Genomic DNA, 22,601 nt, shown 5'->3' on the forward strand with positions numbered 1-22,601 from the left:
GGAAAAAGTCTGATATGTTGTTTTGAAGTGTTTATTGAAGTAATTAGATTACAGAACATGTACAAGAAAAGAAACAGACCACAAAATAAAATAACATGCATCCATTGATTTATACAGCACTAGCAGTTTCCTTTTTTAATTCTATATCATTGTTGTTCATGTGAGGATTCTTTTTGCATGTTAACCAGCATTACCCAGTAGTTACCATGAAAACAGATCACTGTGACGGCTGCCAACATGATGGTGTACAATGGTTCAATGGATGGAAAAAACACACACACACACTAATTATATAAACAAGATAAAAAGTGCTTTGAGCTTTCACGTTTCAAAGGATGAAAGTCTTATGTCCACTAATAAAGTACACAATGGAAAAAAAAAATATATTTTAACCAACACACTGGATCGTCTAAACATATTTTAAACTAGCAAAACAGATTTAGGTGATTCTAAATGCAAGAGCCCTGTCAAGTTGTAGGGCAATGTTGATTTTCACAATACGTCCTCTACTATGACAATCAGGAAAAAACACAGCATTGAAAAGCATGGAAAAATAAAGATCTCAAGGTGGCAAGTAAAGTGAAAGCTTTCATTGGTAAAAATTTCAAACGACAGATTATCTGCCCCATCTCAGAAGCATTTCATTAGTGATTGACTATGAACTATATAATTCTGTCATAAGCACAATTTATTGCAGAGCCCGAGTCATGATGTCCACAAAAGAGCATGGCATTTCAAATTTCAGATACAACACCAAGTAATTAAAATAAATCTTGCCACAACCACATGATCTCTTCCCCAACACCGTGCCGCTTCAACCATTTTCCTATAGTTTTACAAAAATAGATCTGAAGTGATGAACTGTTACGAGAGTCATGCGAAAGAAAGAGTCATGGATAAGTCTATGCAAATATGTAAGCTGCTGATGTGATGAGTGGACGCTGGGAGTCTAAACGCCCTCCATGTGTTGGAATGGAAGGCCGGATCGAAAGGCAAAGATGGGTGTCTGCACTGGCTTTTACTGAAGAAACCAGTCAGGGGAATTCAAGCTGGCATGTAAGGAGGAGGAGGCTCCTTCGCTGGCATTGTCATGGCCATTTCATAGGTGGGAAGGATGTACTATGATAAAAAGAAGACGCCAATGAAACCAATCTGAAATCATATTTCTGGAAAAAACTACATGATACACTTTCATAGCAAAAACAATACAGCTGGGTTCGGTTGAGGACCGGTGAAAAGAAACACTGCTCAAAACCTCTTTCGAAGGCAAAGAGTGCCCTCTACTGTAACAGAGTGAATGCTGTATTTTAAGGGGCTACATTTTTACTTCTGAGGGAGGTTATGATGCTCTCCTTTTCAGAATAATAATAAAAATTAAAAAAAAATTGCCAAAAAAGGAAATCATTGTATCTGTTTCCATCATCCACTAGTACAACAGGCCAGTGTTGTTACTGTTAACAGAAAACTATTAAAAACATTTTTGGTAATTTAAATAAAGCTGAAAGAAAATAAAAATATTTGATGGAAAATGTGAATTTAAAAAAGTTAAAGTACTAAATATTATTAAAACTGTAAAAGAATTTAGGCTACATAGAAATTTTTTTTTTTGAAGGTACATTAAGTATTAAACATAATACTAAGACTTAAACTAAAATTAATATGTATAAAAAAGCTCATTCAATATTATACAGCTGTGCTCATTTTCTTCAGAAAATTGTACACTGATGAACTGTACACAACAAGACCAACTCTATCTCCATGTTTTAGGATATCAACAACAACATTGTACTAATCTAAGCATTACATCAAGTAAGTCCAAGTAAGACTGTATAAAGTATAAAGCAATGGATTGGTACAATGTTGTTGACGTTGACAATTTAATAACTAATGTATTTTCTCAAATAATATTATTTTTAGATTTATTCTAATTACAATACTCTGATCTAACATCATCTTTTCAACTCAAAGTAACTTAGAATGGACATACCTGAGGTGGGGTCTCAAAAGCAGGATAGACGGCAATCTCTGGAGTGTTCCTGTTGTTTATGTACTTATAGCAGTTCCAAACACAGTTGATCAGGTAGGCCTGAAAAACACACACACATTAAAATAATCTGTCTTACAAATAAAACAGAACAGATTCAGTGTTGTGTGTTCATATATCTACCTTAAGGACAATGAGAATGGCAAAGAAGATGAGCACAAACAGCAGGAGACAGCTGGAGTCCAGAGAGAGTAGGTTGTCTTTGTATGGGAAGTCCGGCTAAAAGAGACAGAGATGTTTTTAATTTAAGCGTTTTACATTAACTTCTAATGTCAGAGGCTTGAGAGACAGACGGTCAGCAGAGGGCAGACTGACCAGCTGGTCCAGGTAGTCCTTGATTCTGGGCAGATACGTGAGGGAGCTGATGGCCACCAGGCAGCTCAGCGCAAAGTCAAACAGCTGATAGCAAAAGAACGGGATGAGCCAGCCATCACGATTCTGCGAGAGGGAAAATGTGTCATGAGGTGGGTTTTTTCCCTTTCATTTTTAGACTGTTTCTCACCATTTTAATGCTGATGCAAACCTGTAAAAGTCCAGGGAATAGTGAATCATCCAGTTTTTAAGCAAATAAGAGGAGCTGTGCTGAATAACTAAGTTCAGAGAATACTTAACATGGAAAAGGAGCTATTAACAAGGCTGTGACTCTACTGGACCAATATTTCACTGCCTATGAGGCCTAAAATTTGCAGTCAGAGGATACTCAGGGTCTCAAAGACATAGTTAAAAGCTCCATGTTTACTCTAAGTAAAAAGCTCAGGTATGGAAAATATGCGTTGACAACTGAAACTACTACACAACAAAAGTTCACAGATCCAACCTGTTTTTTAAAGACGACTTCAAGCAAGACTGTGAAGTACAGATGAACACAGTGGTGAAATGCATTATTCTATTCTAGAATACATGACCACATCAAATGTTAGAGGAAAAATTTTATAAATTTCACTGTATAGCCTTTAACTGTCAAAGAAAATTTACAATGTTTAACATGCACTGCATTATATGCAATATTTGATATTGTGTCTTGACAACCCTTTTAACCCTCATGCTGAGCTCCGGTCATATTTATTTATTTTGTACTTTTTTGTGGGGATGTTTTTCTCTTGTGGACACTTGTAGTCTTTCTAGTCAAAAATGACCAGCCTACAAAAAATTGCTAATAAATTTCTTATGCTATAATTTTGCTAAGATTTAAAATATGGCGATAACATATCATACAAATTTTGAAATTAACAAGGAACAAATCATGTAAAAGATTTTCAGCAAAGCACAAGGGTTATTGGTGTCGATTTTATTTATTTTTTCAACAAAAAATAATAAATAGCACAGATGTACCCATTTACAGAAACTTACAGTAATGGCCCCATACACCATCATGGCACTAATGGTGAGCATAAGGAGAGAGATGGCAAAGCCCACACAAGCATTCTCTGTAGGGGTAACAGAGAAGTTGTTATTTTAGAGATTATAAATATGAATAAAATTTAGGAAAAAAAAACAAAACAAAAAATTATATATATATATAAAAATATTATAAAAAAACAGCACAAAAAGTATCATTATTTGGCACTGTATTAGTATTAAATATAAATTTACAGCATTTAATTAGCGAAAACATCCCATGAACGTACCTGACATCCTGTCTGAGGCAAAGTAATGCTCGATAACTTCATACTGTAGGTCAACAGTAGGGACGTTCTCGGGGTGAGTTACTGCCACAGTCAACAGAATACCCATCAACAGGTTCACCACCTTTGGAGAGAGATAACATTAGTAAAAATGTACAGCTGAGATATTAGACAATATTCAAACAGTAATAAAACCGAAAGTCTGAGCATTCACTATGTCATGTGACTTCCTGGGCATTTTGTTATTGCACTTCAAAACAGAGATCAAGGTCTTAAAACATTTCCTTAAAAATCTTTACTTAGAAAATACAACTCAAACAATAAAAAATGTGAAATAATCTGCTGAAATTAAAACCAGTCAATCTTAAAAGGAAACATTTGGTCTGGTTTTCTGGAAACAATGGAGCTACGATCAATTTAGGCTTACGATGCTTTTGGGAAACGCAGCCCAGGTCCAGACGTTGGCATTTAATTATTTACAACTGCATTTACCACTGACAGTTAAAGACAGATTAATTGATACTGCCAGTACCATTTTATCCAAAACTATTCATAAACCTTGCCAAGCCACACTTAACGATACTTCGTGCAAAATGGTAACGAACTGAACTTCAACCCTATGACAGTTTGGTGAATTCAACCTCCGGCCTCAGCTAGCGGTTAGCTGTCTACAAATAGATGATAAATAAACGCTTAATAATAATCGCCACATCATATTATCCTACTTCAATAAACAGATAAGGTTCTTAAAACGAGTTTAATCAACACATTGCACGTCTAAACACGTTTGCGTGTCTTATTTGTTAATAGTTCCATTTCAAAACATTGCGTTAGCTTAGCGGTGGTTAGCATCGAGCTAAAACGGCAGAGCCAGCCAAAAACACACAGACGCACTTTAAAACACAGACACGCCTCTAAACGACGGGAGGAAAGGATATTGATGTATTTAATTTATGTTTAAAACTACAAGACTATGTTTAATGAATGTTTTACGCCTCGTACCATATACCAGGTACCCAGGATGATGGTTCCAGTCCGCACGTGACAGCAGCCGCAGCAGCGCGCGCTGTACAGTCGATCTCGAGACGGTTTGAAACGCATGTCGTTCTCGGTGCTTTGAAGAAACATCGAGAAAAAGCGACGAGTCTTCCCTGTCAAAAACAACAGCTACAATAGCAGCGCTCGATCTTTCGTGCAAAACTCCCCCTGATGGATGAGAAACAATGGGGGCGTGGTCAAAGCTAAATCATAGCGATGCCCGACTCGTTCTTTTGAGTCGGATCTTTTTAATACATCGGTTGAACCGATTCACAAATTTGAAGTGGTCTGAGCAATTCCTTCAGGAAACATATTGAATGAATCGTTCACGAGTCAAACTGAACGTTTTTTACGGATCATCAGAATGAACATAGTGAACCGAGGATTTGACTGACGAAACGTTCAGCAATATATATATATATATATATATATATATATATATACACACACACACACACACACACAAAACAAGGCCTACATAAAATTAATTTAGAACCGATTCGTGGAAAGGAATCACTAACCCATCACTACTGAACCATACGTGGAAAATGGGGCGTGGCTAGCCGGATCACGCGTGGAAACGGGACGTGGTCAGAGTTTAATCACGCATGGCTGCGCTTATAATTATTACTGTATTGGTGGGTTCTGAAGGAGAGATCGCACAGGAGGAGGATGATGTGCATGAGCTCACCCAGCTGTAGACAGATGCATGGAAGTTCAGGGCTGGATGCTTTTCTCAGAAAAGCTTTTATGAGTTTGAAGAGCTGTTATATAATAGATAAGATGCTGGAAATTATGTAAGAAATCAGGTGATATATCAGAAATAGACAATGGCAGCTCGCAAATATATGTGTGACTGCTAACAACATAATTTTAGGTTATAATGTTGTCTGATCTTGCAAAAGACAATTTCTTTCTTTTTTTCACTAGACACTTTTATACACCTATACTGGTGAAAATAATAATATAAAACGTGGACTCATTTGACTAAGTTATGTTTTTTTATAATCTTAAAAACCACTTGATTTTTTTTTTTTAAATTATGTATTGACATATGACAAAATTAATAAATACAGACAAATTAATAAATTAAAATATTACATATTAAAAATATGTATAGAATTATATATACAGTGAGGAAAATAAGTATTTGAACACCCTGCTATTTTGCAAGTTCTCCCACTTAGAAATCATGGAGGGGTCTGAAATTGTCATCGTAGGTGCATGTCCACTGTGAGAGACATAATCTAAAAAAAAAAAATCCAGAAATCACAATGTATGATTTTTTAACTATTTATTTGTATGATACAGCTGCATATAAGTATTTGAACACCTGAGAAAATCAATGTTAATATTTGGTACAGTAGCCTTTGTTTGCAATTACAGAGGTCAAACGTTTCCTGTAGTTTTTCACCAGGTTTGCACACACTGCAGGAGGGATTTTGGCCCACTCCTCCACACAGATCTTCTCTAGATCAGTCAGGTTTCTGGCCTGTCGCTGAGAAACACGGAGTTTGAGCTCCCTCCAAAGATTCTCTATTGGGTTTAGGTCTGGAGACTGGCTAGGCCACGCCAGAACCTTGATATGCTTCTTACAGAGCCACTCCTTGGTTATCCTGGTCTATCCTGCTTCGGGTCATTGTCATGTTGGAAGACCCAGCCTCGACCCATCTTCAATGCTCTAACTGAGGGAAGGAGGTTGTTCCCCAAAATCTCGCAATACATGGCCCTGGTCATCCTCTCCTTAATACAGTGCAGTCGCCCTGTCCCATGTGCAGAAAAACACCCCCAAAGCATGATGCTACCACCCCCATGCTTCACAGTAGGGATGGTGTTCTTGGGATGGTACTCATCATTCTTCTTCCTCCAAACACGTTTAGTGGAATTATGACCAAAAAGTTCTATTTTGGTCTCATCTGACCACATGACTTTCTCCCATGACTCCTCTGGATCATCCAAATGGTCATTGGCAAACTTAAGTCGGGCCTGGACATGTGCTGGTTTAAGCAGGGGAACCTTCCGTGCCATGCATGATTTCAAACCATGACGCCTTAGTGTATTACCAACAGTAACCTTGGAAACGGTGGTCCCAGCTCTTTTCAGGTCATTGACCAGCTCCTCCCGTAGTTCTGGGCTGATTTCTCACCTTTCTTAGGATCATTGAGACCCCACGAGGTGAGATCTTGCATGGAGCCCCAGTCCGAGGGAGATTGACAGTCATGTTTAGCTTCTTCCATTTTCTAATGATTGCTCCAACAGTGGACCTTTTTCACCAAGCTGCTTGGCAATTTCCCGTAGCCCTTTCCAGCCTTGTGGAGGTGTACAATTTTGTCTCTAGTGTCTTTGGACAGCTCTTTGGTCTTGGCCATGTTAGTAGTTGGATTCTTACTGATTGTATGGGGTGGACAGGTGTCTTTATGCAGCTAACGACCTCAAACAGGTGCATCTAATTTAGGATAATAAATGGAGTGGAGGTGGACATTTTAAAGGCAGACTAACAGGTCTTTGAGGGTCAGAATTCTAGCTGATAGACAGGTGTTCAAATACTTATTTGCAGCTGTATCATACAAATAAATAGTTAAAAATCATACATTGTGATTTCTGGATTTTTTTTTAGATTATGTCTCTCACAGTGGACATGCACCTCGATGACAATTTCAGACCCCTCCATGATTTCTAAGTGGGAGAACTTGCAAAATAGCAGGGTGTTCAAATACTTATTTTCCTCACTGTATATATATATATATATATATAAAGCAAAGTAGCAAACAAATCCAGCTTACACTGTAAAAAAAAAAAATTAAGTTGTAAATAAAGTTCATTGAATAATTTTAGCAGTCTTTTTACTTAATTTCATGTTTAATTCAATGAATTACTTTCCATTTCTTTGCAATTAACAGAAAATGTACTAGAAATTTGTGAGTGAAAATTGTTTCTACACATTTTACATTGTTTGTATATTTTTACAGATTAACTCCATCCAATACAAAACATTTCTGGACAAAATGTTATGATTTCTACAACATTTAAAGTCAAGACCCTGACCGATCAAGACCCAGCCTGGAAACAAGCTGTCCATTTTAACTGATTTTTTCTTGTGAATCCCTGAGCTCATTTTTGCGGTTGTCAAGTAGCCATTTAGAGCAACCGGAGTCTTGCAAAATCCCTCTAAGCATGCTGACCAGTGGTTAAGGAAATGTTCATCTTTTGTGCAGAAATAGACCTTAAACCAGAAGCAGACCAAGACTTTATGATTGGAGACCCAGATTAATAAAATGACAACATCGTGACATAAAGGGTGAAAACAAGCCTTTTAAAATCACAGGACCTAAAAACCTGCAAAGTACGAGTTTATATTTGGTACCGAAGATCTTGTAAAACTCCCAAATTCATTTTAAGATCTTCAGCAGTTAAAACAAATGAAATGTTCCACCTGTTAATTCACAGACATTCAGCATTTACATGTCTGAAATGTGCCTCGTAAAACCAGTCCAACAAAATTCACTCTGCAAATCACTGATTTTCAGTTGTTTTAATGGAGACACTGATTAACCTTATTCTGTGATGAGTTACATTAATGTCCATAGTTTCCGACTCACAGCCAGACTTAGAAAAGAAAAAAAAAAAAAAAAAGTATATCAATATGCCGTTTGCTGCAAAACTAAGGTACATTATTTACATTCCAAAAAACAAACAGAAACATCAAAACAAAATAAGAATAATAATAACAAACAGTGCCGATGGTTCTTAGGGATGGGAGTGAATACTGAAGCCTAGAAATGGCAAGTTAAAGTTCTGAACTGTGTCCCAGAATGACTCTGTGGTGTGCCCCGGGGGCCGGAGCCAAAGCAAAGACATTTCAAGAACATCTGAAAGTGTTTCGTCATCTCCTCAGACATTTAAAAAACACTTTGTAAGAAATAAACTAAATACTTAAACAGACCAGGAAACAAAATGTTCCTGATCTCATTCTTAACGTTCCATTGCAGTAGCCCGTCTGAATCCGTGAGGTTTCCTGAAGTGCACTTGCTCCTGAGGCCGCGAGTCACCTCCTTGGCACCAGAATCTGTTGGATCCTGTCCAACTTCAGCCACGTCTAGCGCTACAAAACAACAGGTGGGAATATCCTGAAAAGGGACGAGGGTTGAGGGAAACAATAAATGGTTGGGAAAGCAAAGGAACGGATGGTGCTTTTAGGGAAAATGTGCAAATCAACTTCCTATCTAAATCAGCATTGGCCATTTTGTTTTGGCATTCGAGGGCTGGAACGATTAAGAAAAAATACTGGAGCGAATAACCATCCCTCATCTCTCTGTCTGGTTAAAATACACGCTTTCAGTCACCGATGTTAACTTTTTGGCCCCACAGGGCACCTACTGCAGTAGTGCATAAACGAAACAAAAAACAGAAATGAAGCCGTCATTGTTTTCCTACAGTTTGAAACCATCCCACAATAATAATAATAATAACAACAATATAACAACAATAATAATAATAATATTAATAATAATGCTTCAAAGATGCAGGAAATTATTGCCTAAGGCATGATTCTATACAATATTTTCAGTACATACTTTGTAAGTGTTTAAGGAAAACAATCCTTGTATCTGCTACTTGTTCAAAAAGAATGTACAGCTTGATTACTCTAGTTTTGTGCCTTAGTCCTTTTTGCTGCTTTTTCACATTTTCCACTTTTTTTCCTTACAGCTTCAGTTCGTTGGCAATTTTCGAGGCGATGTTCTTGAAAGCGATGGACGTTCCTGATATCCGCTTGAAGCGCACGCCGTTTAGCGAGAGGCGGGGCAGTTTGCACACCTCCATCTCCCATTGGACCAAGCTCTCGGCGTGGCCGTCGCCGTGGACGCACAGCAGCAGGAAGCGCTCGCGCTGCTCGTAATCGCAGTTGTTGGCGTCCAGGACTTTGCGGATCTCGCGCATCATCTCTGTGGGCTCCATGGAGGAGGTGGTCTTCATGCTCCAGGTGAAGCGTAGCGAGCGGGGTTTGGCGTCTTTATTTTCCTCTTTCTGATCCCCAGATACATTACGACTGCAAGAGACCGAAGAGAACAGTCATTTTTCATTTCAGGTGTATTTTAGATCAAGTTAATTGTTCATAAATAGCTTTCATTTTGTTTGTATGTTCAAAAAATGAATTGTATTTTAAATGTAGATGTACACTTACAATTAGAGTAGTGTAGATGTACATTAACAATTTATGTACACTTTACAGTTTTAATTAAGTTTTTACATTTTTTTGAAAACACCTAGGCAATTTCTTTTCTTCCATTAAGTACATCAGAATTGACAGAAAAGTTTTGGGTTAGTAAAAGAACCCCCTTTTTAATAGAATATACTACATATTTTTATTCAGCAAGAACATGACACATTAAACTGTTCAAATATGGTATTAGAAACATTTATAATGTTACAAAAGACTTCTATTTCAGATAAATGCTGTTCTGATAACCTTTCATGTGACTCTGAAGGCTAGATTAATGGCTGCTGGAAATTCAGCTTTGCATCATAGGAATAATTTATATTTACAATGTATTCAAATAGAAAACCGTTCTTTTAAATTGTAATATTATTTCACAATATTAATGTTTTTACTGTATTAATCAAATAAATGCATCCTTTGTGAGCATAAGAGCCTTCTTTCAAAAACATTAAAAAAAATATCTTACAGACCACAAACTTTTTTTATTAATGAAAAAAACACTTTAATTTTTGTATTCATAATAGTTTTTATTAACAATACAAACTTTTGTGTGCATTCTTGTGTTACTGTGATAGTAAAAATGTGACAGTTTATGCTAATTCTTGCTATTTCCTTTTGTGACACCTTTTGAAGCATAAAAACTTTTGTTTGCATTCACATCCTCGTTTGTTTCAGACCAAAAAATCAAGTTCTCATGCAACTTTTCCCTGTTTTCAGTGACAACATGCACTGAAGCACCTGAGTGCATTTGACATGCAGTTAACACAAAAAATAACCATGCAAATAAACAGAAACAGTGCAGTCAACAACTCAAGGGTGCAAAAATAAGAACAAAGAAAGATGTGTGTGATTTTAAACTATAAAATGTTTCCAAGCTCAGATTCAAATTCAAACATCATAAGAAAACCACTGTATGATGTTACATAGTTTTGTGTGTGGTTTAGGAGTGATTATACTATTTTAACAAACCCTGATCCCCAAGTATGAGTAATATTGCTGTGACCTTAGCAAACAGCACTAACAATCATGTTGTACTTTCTTCTTTTTGCCACAAGGGGGCAGAGCAATAGAGCTAAATGTCAATGCAAACAAATACTTACTGAGTTTGTGACAGATCAGAATAAATGAATATTCACACAACAGATTTTAACTAACAAAAGCCTCACTGTTTTTTTTATTATGCCAGATGCCAGTTTATGTATGTTTGTAGAGAATTATTTAACACAATGAGGTTAAGTCTGTGGAGTAATGTTAGGACTAAAAGGCAAAGAAATGATGGAAAATGATGGTGTAAAATCAGAACTGTAAAACCAAATGTCCTGTCTCACCTTGAATCCTCATACCTCCCGTTTCTATCGCATTCTGCCGGCACTCTTTAAAAACCAGGATGAAAAAGAGAAAAATAGTTTAGAGGCAAGAAAATCGGAGACTCAGCTGATCAAGGAAAGGAAGATAAGACAACAATAGCTTTTCAGACATCCTAGGACAAAAGAGAGAGAGAAAATCAAAGCCAATGTTGGAGAGAACACCAACAACAGATACAATTTCCTGTGTAAGTGGAGAGGAATATTGGACATGCACTTATAGTTGACCTGTGTGGAGAGATAAAATGGGAAAGGAGGAGACAGAGGGTATTACAGATACTGTACCCTATGATTCAGCTTCCTGTTCTAAATAGATTCCATGCAGTAGACACAACTGAGCTCATTTTGTCTGGTAAGAAAGTCAAAACACGATTTAAAAAGAAGGGTTTTTTCATAGTGAAAAAAACATGGGACATTTGCTTAAAAAGAAATAATGGGCAGTGTGGGGTCTTCTAGGCAGGGAGAAAAAATAGAGTTTTGAAATTAATTTTGATAATTAGAAATATTTGATCTTCATTTTTTTTATATATATATATAAATTAATATTTCAAGATATCTGCTGTTGAATTAAATGAGAATAAAGTCGAAAGCTGTTTTTGGCACACCTTACAACAAACCAAATGAAACATTTCCTTTTTGGCAGCTTCATTTCAAAATTCATACCAATTAACACATCCTTTTGAAATCGGTAAGATTTTATATATACTAAATAATTAAATACTTTTATTCAGAAAGGATGCATCAAATTACTAAAAAAGGTGACGGTATTTATAATATTACAAAAGCCCCCCCCAATTATTATTATTTTTTATTTTTTCGCAATTTCCACAAAAATATTAAGCAGTGTTCTATCAACACTGATAAAAATAAGAAATGTTTCTTAAGCAGCAAATCAGCATATTAGAATGATTTCTGAAGGATCATGTGACACTGAAGACCGGAGTAATGATGCTGAAAATTCAGCTTTGCGTCACAGGAATAAATTAAATTTGAAAATATATTCAAATAGAAAAAAAGTTGTTTTAAACTGTAATAATATAACTTAAAAAAATAAATAAATAAATACAACTTTGGGGCGCATAAGAGACTACTTTAAAAACAGCAACAACAAGTAAAAAATTACTTATCCTAAACTTTTGAATGGTAGTATATGATATATATTTGGGGAAAATATATATTAAATAATATATATTTTAGATACAAATAAAAAATCTTTATTTATTTTCAGTCTTAGGCAGCTGTGTTACAGCTCACCCACTGACACATCTGAACCCACTCTCCTGTTTTATGACATTAATGCTGCATACTACAAAGTACATTAAATACAGTAATAAATGGACATTAATCATCCATTATACAGAATAGAACATGTAAAAGAGACTGGGAGAGGTCATGCAACGGCGTGGGCATTGAGCAGCAGTCAGAGGAGAGGATGCTGGCGGATAAGTGCTCTTATGGGGCAACAATAAGAGGCAAACTGCCTTTGACATAGATCAACATCCACTGGGACAGATTCACTGCTGCATCCTGCAACGTCTGAAAGGAATATTATGGGTTTAATACAACTTATGATCTCTTGAAGAAACTTGTATATATCCTGGAATATTCTTTAAAAAAATGACCTATAACCTCTGTTATCTGTTGGTATCATAACAGCACTGGTGGGAATGAAAGCGCTGGGATTGCGAGACCACCTGCAGGAACAATACGACTGGGTGGGTCAAAAAGGAAGAGCTGGAATCAGAAGATCCTTGGAAAATGCTACTTCTAGAGGTGGATTCTGGAGCATGAAGGGTGAAACTGGGAAAGGGTGGTTGTTGCAAAAGGCAATCTTGGTACCTTAACTCCAGAAATCTTGTAAAGAACCCCTCTCAATCGCCACATCTGTCAGCTGCTAAATTAAGAGCCCAGTAGGGTGGCCTGAATTACACAACCAAGAGCAAGTCTGTTACCGTATCGCAGGAAATGCATTAATGTGTTGATTTCCTTATCGTCAGTGTAGATTGATATATAAAGATGAATTTTTAAGCAAAACACAGTATATGCTAATGATGACTTGTATAAATCTCACAAAACCTGTCATGAACATGTCCACACCATATTTTTACACAAATATAATAAATATATTTTAATTATAAAAAAAAAAAAACACATGAAAGAAAATAAAAGCTATTTTTGAACCATAATGATTTTTGCTAAACATTTTCATATAAATTAAGAATGTTTTCCTACCAAATTCTCATTACTGTAATAGAGAAAAAAGTTGTCATTACTGTAAAGCAAAAAGTATTTAATTATTACAATGTTATTTAATTATTTAATATGGTTTAAATTGTCAAGTAATTATTTCATAGTAGCATTTGTTGTACTGCCTTCAATTTAAAGCAGATACATTTTTAAAATAAAAATCCTTGTATTATTATAACTATATTATAATACTTATAATTAAAATGATATTACAACATTATATTACAATTAAAATGATTTTTTTATTATATATAATGTATGTTTGTATTACAAGACTCCAGATGCATTACAGTAATTAGAATTTTTGGGGAAAATATGTTGTAAATGTGTCATAAAAATAAATGTCATTCAATAAATAAATTATTTAAAATGACTTTTTTATTCTAAAAATGATTAATTTCCCATTTCTTTTAATTTTAGGGTTAAATATGACCCATGTATGTTTTTGTTCAGTTACATAAAAAATTAAAGCATTTAAAACAACATTATTTCATTTCAGAGGCTTTGATTCTTCATGGCTGACTGAAGAATACCATCATCGAACTAATGTTCCCACTACTGAACGCTGTAGTTTATCATCTAACTGTACAAAACACACACAACCTTCCTCCTTGAAGATAAAAGGTGTGAATGGAAAATGAGGATCTAATGTTTAAAACTGTAAGGAGTCTAATGGATCTATTGTGCTCAGTTGTAACCTGTGAACAGGCATGCATGGGTGATTAGTAATGTCTGTCAGGTGCTGCTCATCAGAAAACAGCAGAAGTCTCAGGCATGCTCAGTCGCACTCCAATTAAGAGACAGTGTGTCAAAGGTGAGTGACAAGCGATTAATCGAAAATGTCTTCACACTAGGGTTAAGAGTTAAACTTCATATTTCAGCGCTAATTAACTGCACACAGCCCATCGAGGGTCCTACCTTTTGGTAAACCTGAATGACATATTTCTACAAAAGAAAACAGAAAACAGAGACACCGATCAACATCTAAAGCAGATGTACCGTCTCTTGAGGAAATATTGGGGAATCTGATGCCACTGCCACTGATCTGATGTTGTCGTAAATAGTTCTAACATGCCAAAACTGCTGCATAACATCCAGTGTTGGGAAGTTAAAGCTACTAACTTAACTCATTTTTCAGTAGTTTTATAATAAAAGTGGATCTTTTTCAATTAACAAACCACTTTATCTATTCAAAACAACGAACTAATCAAACTATTACGGTAGCCTGTTTCCACCACAGAATAGTAAATAAAAAAGTAATTACGACTTTTAAAGCTCACAATTCGGACTTTTTTCTTGCAGTTCTGAGTTTATATCTCCCAATTCTGACTTTAGAATGAAAACCTGCTATTCTGAGAGGAAAAGTCAGAATTGTGAGATAAAAACTAACAAATGCAAGGAGAAAAGTCAGAACTGTAAGATAAGAAGTCATAATTACCTTTATTTTTTAATTCTGTGGGGGGAAAAACAGAATTGTGAGATGCAAATTCGGAATTCGGTGAGTCTATATCGTGAAATTTTGACTTCTTTTCTCAGAAATGCAAGAAACAAAGTCCACATTGTGAGAATTTCAAGAAAAAGGAGAAATGCAATTACTTTTTATTCCTTGGTGGAAACGTTTCCATAAGCGGTTACGTTCTAAAGCTCGTGTATTTCAAATGACCAAACTCCAAATGAACTCTTTCGTTCTTATTTCACTGAAAACCAAATTCCATAGGGAATGATGACTTGTTATAACTGTGTTAAGGTGAAGCGTTTGTTTACCTGCGCGTGAGCTTGGATGTGAGCTTCGTGAAGAGGTTTGTTGATCCGCGGCTCCGGGACTGTGAGAGCGGTGTGGCATCGTGTGATAAGGTTGGAGAGGCTGGGGGTCCGTTATAGGTGGCCGTGCGTCGCTCCCTCAACTGGCCTCCGTGGAAAGTGCTGCGGCTCAGCGTGCCTCGTGGGAAACGCAGGCGATCCGGTGGAGTCGCGCTACTAATGCTGTGGGTGGAGGCACCGGGGTTCCGCTGACTCGTCTGAGCCGCGCTCGTACTGAAGAGAGAAGAATCAGGTTCGCAATGTGATGAAATGGGAAAATCGGCAAACAACACTGGTTACACTGTTACAACCAGGTAGTCTTTGGACACTTAAAAGGGATAGTCCACCCTAAAAATTTTCATTCTATCATTAACACGTACTCGTATCATTCCAAACCTGGAATTTATTTTATCTGTGGAAAACAACAGAAGATATTTTGAAAAAATGAAGTTAGACCTTTTCTCAGGCCTAATTTATGTGATTGCTTTAAATAAAGCAGTGTTTTCTTGATTCTAAGTCAATGTATGTAGTCAGTTTCCTTGCAGAGTAACCACAGGTTTAGTTCCTCACATTAATTATGAACATATTCTACAAATTTGACTGGCTAAGTCACTATTATAAGTTTGTTAGTTTGAAATTTTTAAGTGACATATATAGTGTAAATGTTACATTAAATTTCAAACTAACGAACATCTATAAGTGTGACTTGACCATAATTTAACTCTAGCAATCTGTGCTCAGCAAAATTCTTAATCTGCACACTTGTTTCTTGCACACCATAACAATCAAAATAATAATAAACCATCTCCAGAGTCCTTTCACTAGTCATTTACTAGGTTAATGTTGTTTATATACTATATTAGTGGGTTTAGACACAAGGAAGCTAGTTAACGGTTTAAATGGGAAATGCAGGAAATCCTCAAACGTTAAAATGCAACGAAAGCTCCACGACGAGTCCTCCTGGATTGGTCGAGACACTATAGGGATGAGACGAGGGTGGCGGGAAAATCAAAGACGCAGACAGCAGAGAGGTCAGAGGGCGTTAGAGAGACACACTAAGATTAGAGACAGACGCTAAACTCGTCTTTACTTGGGCCTGAAGAGATCAGATGTGCCGTCGTTGGGCGGCAAGGTGGTGCGGCAGGTGTGTCCGGAGGCCGAGAGGGACGTGGCCTTTTGGTGGCGCAGACGGACCGAAGCCGATGAGCTGGCGAGAGCAACGGCATACGCCGTTGGACTCGTGCTGACACATCCCGACATTTCACTCAGGCTGGCCAATGGCAGGCGGGCAAATAAACAGCAGCGGGATGGATCAGATATAGTGTGTACGAAGAAAACAGAGCATATGAAATAAAAAATAAAAAACTTAGAGCAGAGAAGAATACAAAGAGAGCAAAGTAGGATACGGGTGGATCACGATGGTCGACTGGTCGTTCAAAACTGACTAGTTAATGTGAATGTGTGTCTGATGTAAACTCCCCTTAAAAAATGGCTAGTTTAACAGGATAGTTTACTTAAAATAAAAAAAAGGCTGCATCATTTACTCACCCTTATGTAACTCCAAACTAGGACTTTTTTTCTTCTGTGGAACATAAAACCTAATGAAGGTCAGTCAGGTCCAAAACAACACTGGACCCCATTGACGTTCATTTTATGGACTTAAAAAAAAAAAAAAAGAAAACTTCAAATATATATATATATTTTTTTTTTTTCTTCCCCAGAAGAAAAAAAATGTACACTACTATTCTGAAGTTTGTGTTTGGTAAGATTTAAAATCTTTTAAGCCTCCTATACTCACCAAGGCTGTATTAAAATAGTAATATTGCAAAATATTATTACAATTTAAAATGACAATTTTCCATATTAATATGTTTAAAAATGTAATTTATTTCCGTGATCCAAAGCTGAATTTTCCAGTCTTCAGTGTCACACGATTCTTCAGAAATCATTCTAACATGTTGATTTGCATATCATTAATGCTTCTTATTATAAATGTGGAAAACAATTGTGCTGCTTAATATTTTGTGGATCCCCAAGCCAAAGTTTTGAACAGTAGCGTATAAAGATTTGAAAATGACATGAGGATGAGTTAATGATGACAAATAGTTCACGTTTGATTGAACTACCCCTTTAGGACAAAGTCAAATCTGTGACTTTGAATTCTGCGTTTCCCTAATATGGGATTCGGCACATGTTTTGTCCCTCTCTGTGGACTGCATGGCAGACTGGCACAGCCAGGTTGGCCGTTGTTTTTTGTGATACGTCATTGGCATGAGTCAGCAGGACAGAGGCCTCTTTGTGAACTCAAAAAGTGTAATGCAGACATCCCAAATGTCCTGGCGTGCCCATATACATCTCATTCTCCATCTGTATTTCCAGATCTTCCCCCAGAAAATGCATCAATATATTCACGAATGCTTAGACAACACCATCATTAGAAAAATGATTAGAAAAATGCTACATGATAAGCACTGTAATTTTTTTGCTTATGATATGTCAAGTAAATAGGTAGTGGGACTGCACAATTGGGTTGATATTATATATGATTCATAATTTTTTTTATTTAATTGTATATAATTGGAATATTATATATATTATTATTAAATATATTCAGAATATTTTGACAAATACTGGTATCTGAACTGTAACTCAATAAGCATTTACACCAGACCATATCGCAATTTGAATTTGTTCATCGGTATCATTCAGCAATTCAGTCTAAGGTCTACATGATAAAGTAATGTAATGTAAAGTATTAAACCAAAGCTCCATCTTCAAAATACTGCACTGGAGAAAAAAAACAAACAAACAGATGAAGCTCCACAAACATTTATAAACCTGAAGATGAGAAAAACTGTTTTTGTGAAAATATCTGGTTGAGAGGATGAAAAGACGCAAGTTGTTCCTTGTTATCAGTCATTGTTTTGAGCAACACGGTGGCACTTCCTGTAAACTGGTGTTGTTTTTGAAAGGGAAAATAGAGATTCACAACCTTTGACCTAAAAATGAGAGGTCTCAGTGACTCACCTGTTCTCTTTGCCGTTCTGGATGACGGAGTGCCGGTCTGTGGCGTTCCTCTCACTACACACGTATGTGTTTCTCCTGGTCATACCGCTAGACACAGAATTGCTCTGCAGAAACACATATTATAGTGCGAGTCTTAATCAGTGACGCACTGAAATGAAACAAAAACTGAAACCGAAAGGAAATCATGTTTAATAATCAATTCATTCATTACGTTTATTTACTAATCAACACTAAAACAGAAAGTTGTACATAAAAATTTAAATTGCATATCAACTTTTTAATTATATACTCCAATTTGTTGTTAAAAAAGAAGCACTTTAATGAGCATTAAATAGCATCAAAACTATATTTATTATTTTAATTTTGCTATAAACTTGACAGAATTTAAAAAAGCTATTGTGACAACTGGATGGTAGGTGCACTAGTGAAGTTTTGTTCACGAATCAAATGAAAACAGCACTGACTAAAAGATCTTGGTTTAACAAAATATGGATAAATTAAAAACAATAAATTGACATTTCTTACAGCTGACATGTTTACCTGACATCTAACTAATTAAACGTCCCCGTTTCGGTCAATGATTTCAGTCCTTTAAAACTGTTGTAGCTGAAACCAAATATTCATTTTCAGACACCAGAACTGTGGTGAATAACTAATCTTAATGATTCATAAAACAACTATTAACAATAAAATAACAGATTATATAAGCAACTTGTTGCTCCATGCTTTAGCCTCACTGAGATACTATTATAGTTTCTAATATTTTGAATTTAAGTTTTAGTAATTTAGTTGTTTTTATCATTTTTCGTGTTATAATTTTTCGTGTGTTTTTATCATTTTTTTAAAATATGTTTACATTGTTTTCATTTTATTTCAGTTTTAGTTATTTTAGTACATCAAGTAAATTAAAATAAGAAAACTTTATTTATTTTATATTAAGTATTGTTTATTTAAAGGTTTGTTTATGGTATTAGTTGTAGTTCACTATATAATAACCCTGGTTCAGATTTGTTAGATTCTCTTCAGATCTATTTTATACAAACAATGACAATACAAAAGATCTTGGGTGGTAGCAGCTTACCCCAGGGGCACCGGCGCTCTTTTTGCGGTCAGGAATGTCGGCCTTGTTTGGGTTGTTGGCGTTGCCCAGCATGGGGCTCGGTGGAGCCATGCCACGGCTTCCAGATGAGCTGGACTTACGTGCCTGTGCACTGCCCTCCTCTTTATGGTCACTTTCTGCAGAAGTGGTCTGACTTCTCTTGGGGTAACCCACCGAGGGAATGGTTGGACCAGCTGTAGAGGAGAGGAATGGAGATTAGAAAGACAAAGACCTCACAGCACTATTCAAAATCCAAAAAGCATGCTCACCCTGGTCACTGTAACGACGCTGTTTCTGGTTGGAGGAGATGTTCTTTTGGACTTTGAGGTGAGATGGTGACTGGCCATTATTGTGCTCGCTGTTGGGTCTGGCCTTCGCCAAAGAGAGGTTACTGCTGGAGCTGGAATCACTCACCTCCAACTGTGATGACACAAAACAAAATGAAAAAACTGCATGAGACAGAAACATTCTTTATTATGTCTGGATGTATAGATTAGTGCACAGAGAGAGAAATGAGTGAATGCAATTGGCTAATCCAGTTTGATACAAGCCTGTAACATTCATAATCAGATGTCAAATATAGCCGTTGGTTTGATGTTGGGTATAAAGACTAGCCCACACTGCAGCTTATTCAGTTTTTTTTCTGTCTACCTAGACAGGAAAGGGTTGTCTAACCGACCTTTATGGGTGGGTAAATCTAAAATCGATGACACCACAATAATAGAGCAGAGTGCAACTAAGTGGTAACTCAATGAAATAAAGGTACAGCAATTTCCATGACAGGTTATACAGATGACGTCAAATACACCAGGGAAAAATGGTTACATTTTGTGCCTAAAATTTCCAAAGGTAGAGACTATAAATCTGCAAACAAAGCAAATGTATCGTTCCAAGAGTATATATTTATTACTTGCCGTGTTTGTGCCTTGAGGCTGAGACTAGGCGTCAAATCACACTAACATTTCTTACTCAGACACACTACTGTTCAAAAGTAAAATTTAGTTAGCAAGGATGAATTAAATTGAGAAAATGCGACAGTACAGACATTTAACAAAAGATTTCCATTTCATATAAAAGCTGTTCTTTTGGACATTCTACTAATCAAAGAATCTTGAAAAAATAGATAATATTTTCCACAAAAATATGCAAAATCAGTCATGATATCAAATCAGCATGATTTCTGAAGGATCATGTGACACTGAAGACTGGGAGTAACGATTCGGAAAATTCAGCTTTACATTATAGGAATAAATTACTTTTTAAAATATATTACATTTAGAAATAAAATATAATATAACAGCATTTATATTAAAATAAACTAAAAAAGAAAACAGTTATTAAATTGTAATAATATTTCACAATATTGCAGTTTTTACTTGATCTTTTAAATTTGATTAAATTCACCCCCATAAATGCAGCCTTTGTGAACATAAAAGACTTTTAAAAAAATGTTTAAAAATCTTACCAAATACCAAACTTTTGAACAGTACTGTATGCTCTCATTTAGCTAGATCTTTAACCCCCAACTGTGCATTGCAACCAAACAGCTCTAAAACATCATTGTGAACTAACTCACCTCAGTGGACTTCCTTCCTAACAGCAGGTAGGTAGCCGTGATTTCATCGTACTTCATCCTGGTTAGAGATTCGTGGATCTCCTCCCTTGAGTAACCCATTCCTACCATGATATCTGCAACAAACCATATACCAGCAGTCAATGTAGGATACTGTTACCAGCTGGTTAAGTGCCAAAATTGGTTGACCTCTAAGTTTTTAAAGGCCTTAACAGACTGGAGTAATGGCTGCTGAAAATTCAGCTTTTGCCATCACAGGAATAAACACGTGATGCCTTTTAAAAACAACTTTTTCCCAGTAAATTGATAAAAACGTGTGCATCTTGACTCTGTGTTGACTGATATATGAGAAGCAGAGTAGCCGAAAGCTGAGCTACATGCATTTTAGCCAACCTTGAACATCAAAAACAAGTTTTAACATGTTTATTCCAAATCTTCATGAATAATATCTGGCTACTTTGTATCTCAACAGCCCTCATACGTAAAAAATAGAGATCTAGTATAGTTCCTGGTATCCTTTTAGCTTTACTCTGAAAAAAGCGTTAAGCAACTCTCAATGTCGTCAGAGTTTCACGTGCTAGACTAAATGTGACGGCCTCGGCTCAATTGAGCTGTTCCTGCACTAGCTGCAAATGCTTTTCGGGACACAGAACTGGGGCTTAGAGATCAATGGAGAGTTTGAAAGGCAGACGGGCCTGCAGCAGCAGTGGAAAGAACAGGGCCCGTCTGACCTCGGATACCATCGACCCCTGCACTCTGCTGAAACCCACAGGCACACCAACCACAATCAGCGTCACGTTGAAGGAAGCATGCCAGACTAACAGCTTCTACTGAGCAAAAAAATAAATGGTGATCGACTCTTACGACATTACGCAATGCGCTAAAGCCAAAACATCTAAATATTTGGATCTCCCTTAATGGCTTTTGTAAACCATAAAGCTCTGGCTAACTCCCACGAAAACTCACTAATAACAATAAAATCATGAGCGGGTGAGGAAGCTCTTATTACGTCTATAAATTTGGATTCTGTTTTGTCTATCCAGCTAAAAACGCAAACGCTTACACTGTGACTTTCACAAACTTCAGTGCTCAAGAGTTGCCTTTAAATGTGCAATTAAACTGGACATTACTATTCAGGTACACTATTGTTCAAATGCTTGCGGTCAGTAAGATTTTATTAATACTGTTATTCAATAAATAAGTTTATACATTAAATTAATAAAAAGTGACAGCAAAGACAATCTTTTACAAATTATTAGAAATATATAGATTTTAAATAACTGTTGTTCTTTTGAAATTTCTACTCAAAGAATCCTAAAAAAAAATTAGGCAGTACAATTACAATTTCAACATTGATAACACTAAGAAATGTTTCTTGAGCAGCAAATCAGCATATTAGAATGTTTCTGAAGGATCATGTGACACTGAAGGATGCTGAATATTCAGCTTTGCATGACAAATTCATTTCAAAATATATTCAAATAAAAAATAGCTATTTTAATTTGTAATAATATTTTACAATATTACTGTTTTACTTTATTTTTGATCAAATAAATGCAGCCTTGG

The 22,601-nt window shown here is 36.1% G+C and overlaps 2 protein-coding genes across 4 annotated transcripts in view; both read right to left on the minus strand.

The window, feature by feature from the left end:
* Positions 1-15: 15 nt before the first annotated feature.
* laptm4a (lysosomal protein transmembrane 4 alpha) lies at positions 16-4,901 on the minus strand. The gene is made up of 7 exons (XM_058757083.1): positions 4,672-4,901; positions 3,673-3,793; positions 3,395-3,471; positions 2,360-2,482; positions 2,168-2,263; positions 1,988-2,086; positions 16-1,119 (listed from the first exon to the last, which is right to left on the minus strand). Exons 1-7 carry the CDS (start codon positions 4,795-4,797, stop codon positions 1,045-1,047), a joined length of 717 nt encoding a protein of 238 aa, XP_058613066.1. The 5' UTR covers positions 4,798-4,901; the 3' UTR covers positions 16-1,044.
* Positions 4,902-8,224: 3,323 nt separating this feature from the next.
* Positions 8,225-22,601, minus strand: part of mark3b (MAP/microtubule affinity-regulating kinase 3b) — a 61,801-nt gene continuing 47,424 nt past the window's right edge. The window contains exons 11-19 of one of the 3 annotated variants that reach the window (XM_058755437.1): positions 21,039-21,151; positions 19,732-19,882; positions 19,445-19,656; positions 18,364-18,467; positions 16,427-16,606; positions 15,301-15,570; positions 14,455-14,481; positions 11,254-11,298; positions 8,225-9,754 (exon numbers count right to left, since the gene is read on the minus strand). In XM_058755437.1, coding sequence (XP_058611420.1) covers positions 9,409-9,754; positions 11,254-11,298; positions 14,455-14,481; positions 15,301-15,570; positions 16,427-16,606; positions 18,364-18,467; positions 19,445-19,656; positions 19,732-19,882; positions 21,039-21,151 — 1,448 coding nt within the window. In that variant the 3' untranslated portion in view covers positions 8,225-9,408. The remainder of the gene's footprint in view (positions 9,755-11,253; positions 11,299-14,454; positions 14,482-15,300; positions 15,571-16,426; positions 16,607-18,363; positions 18,468-19,444; positions 19,657-19,731; positions 19,883-21,038; positions 21,152-22,601) is intronic. The other 2 variants (XM_058755434.1, XM_058755435.1) reach the window with 2 other exon arrangements.

This window comes from Onychostoma macrolepis, chromosome 20 (genome assembly GCF_012432095.1).
Source record: "Onychostoma macrolepis isolate SWU-2019 chromosome 20, ASM1243209v1, whole genome shotgun sequence".
NCBI lineage: Eukaryota > Metazoa > Chordata > Actinopteri > Cypriniformes > Cyprinidae > Onychostoma > Onychostoma macrolepis.

Coding starts and splice junctions, on each gene's coding strand:
- laptm4a (XM_058757083.1), bottom strand. CDS start 4,797: ATGTTTCTTCAAAGCACCGAGAACGACATGCGTTTCAAACCGTCTCGA. Junction 3,794..4,671: donor TCCTGGGTACCTGGTATATG/GTACGAGGCGTA, acceptor CTCTCTCCAAAG/GTGGTGAACCTGTTGATGGG. Junction 2,087..2,167: donor CCATTCTCATTGTCCTTAAG/GTAGATATATGA, acceptor TGTGTTTTTCAG/GCCTACCTGATCAACTGTGT.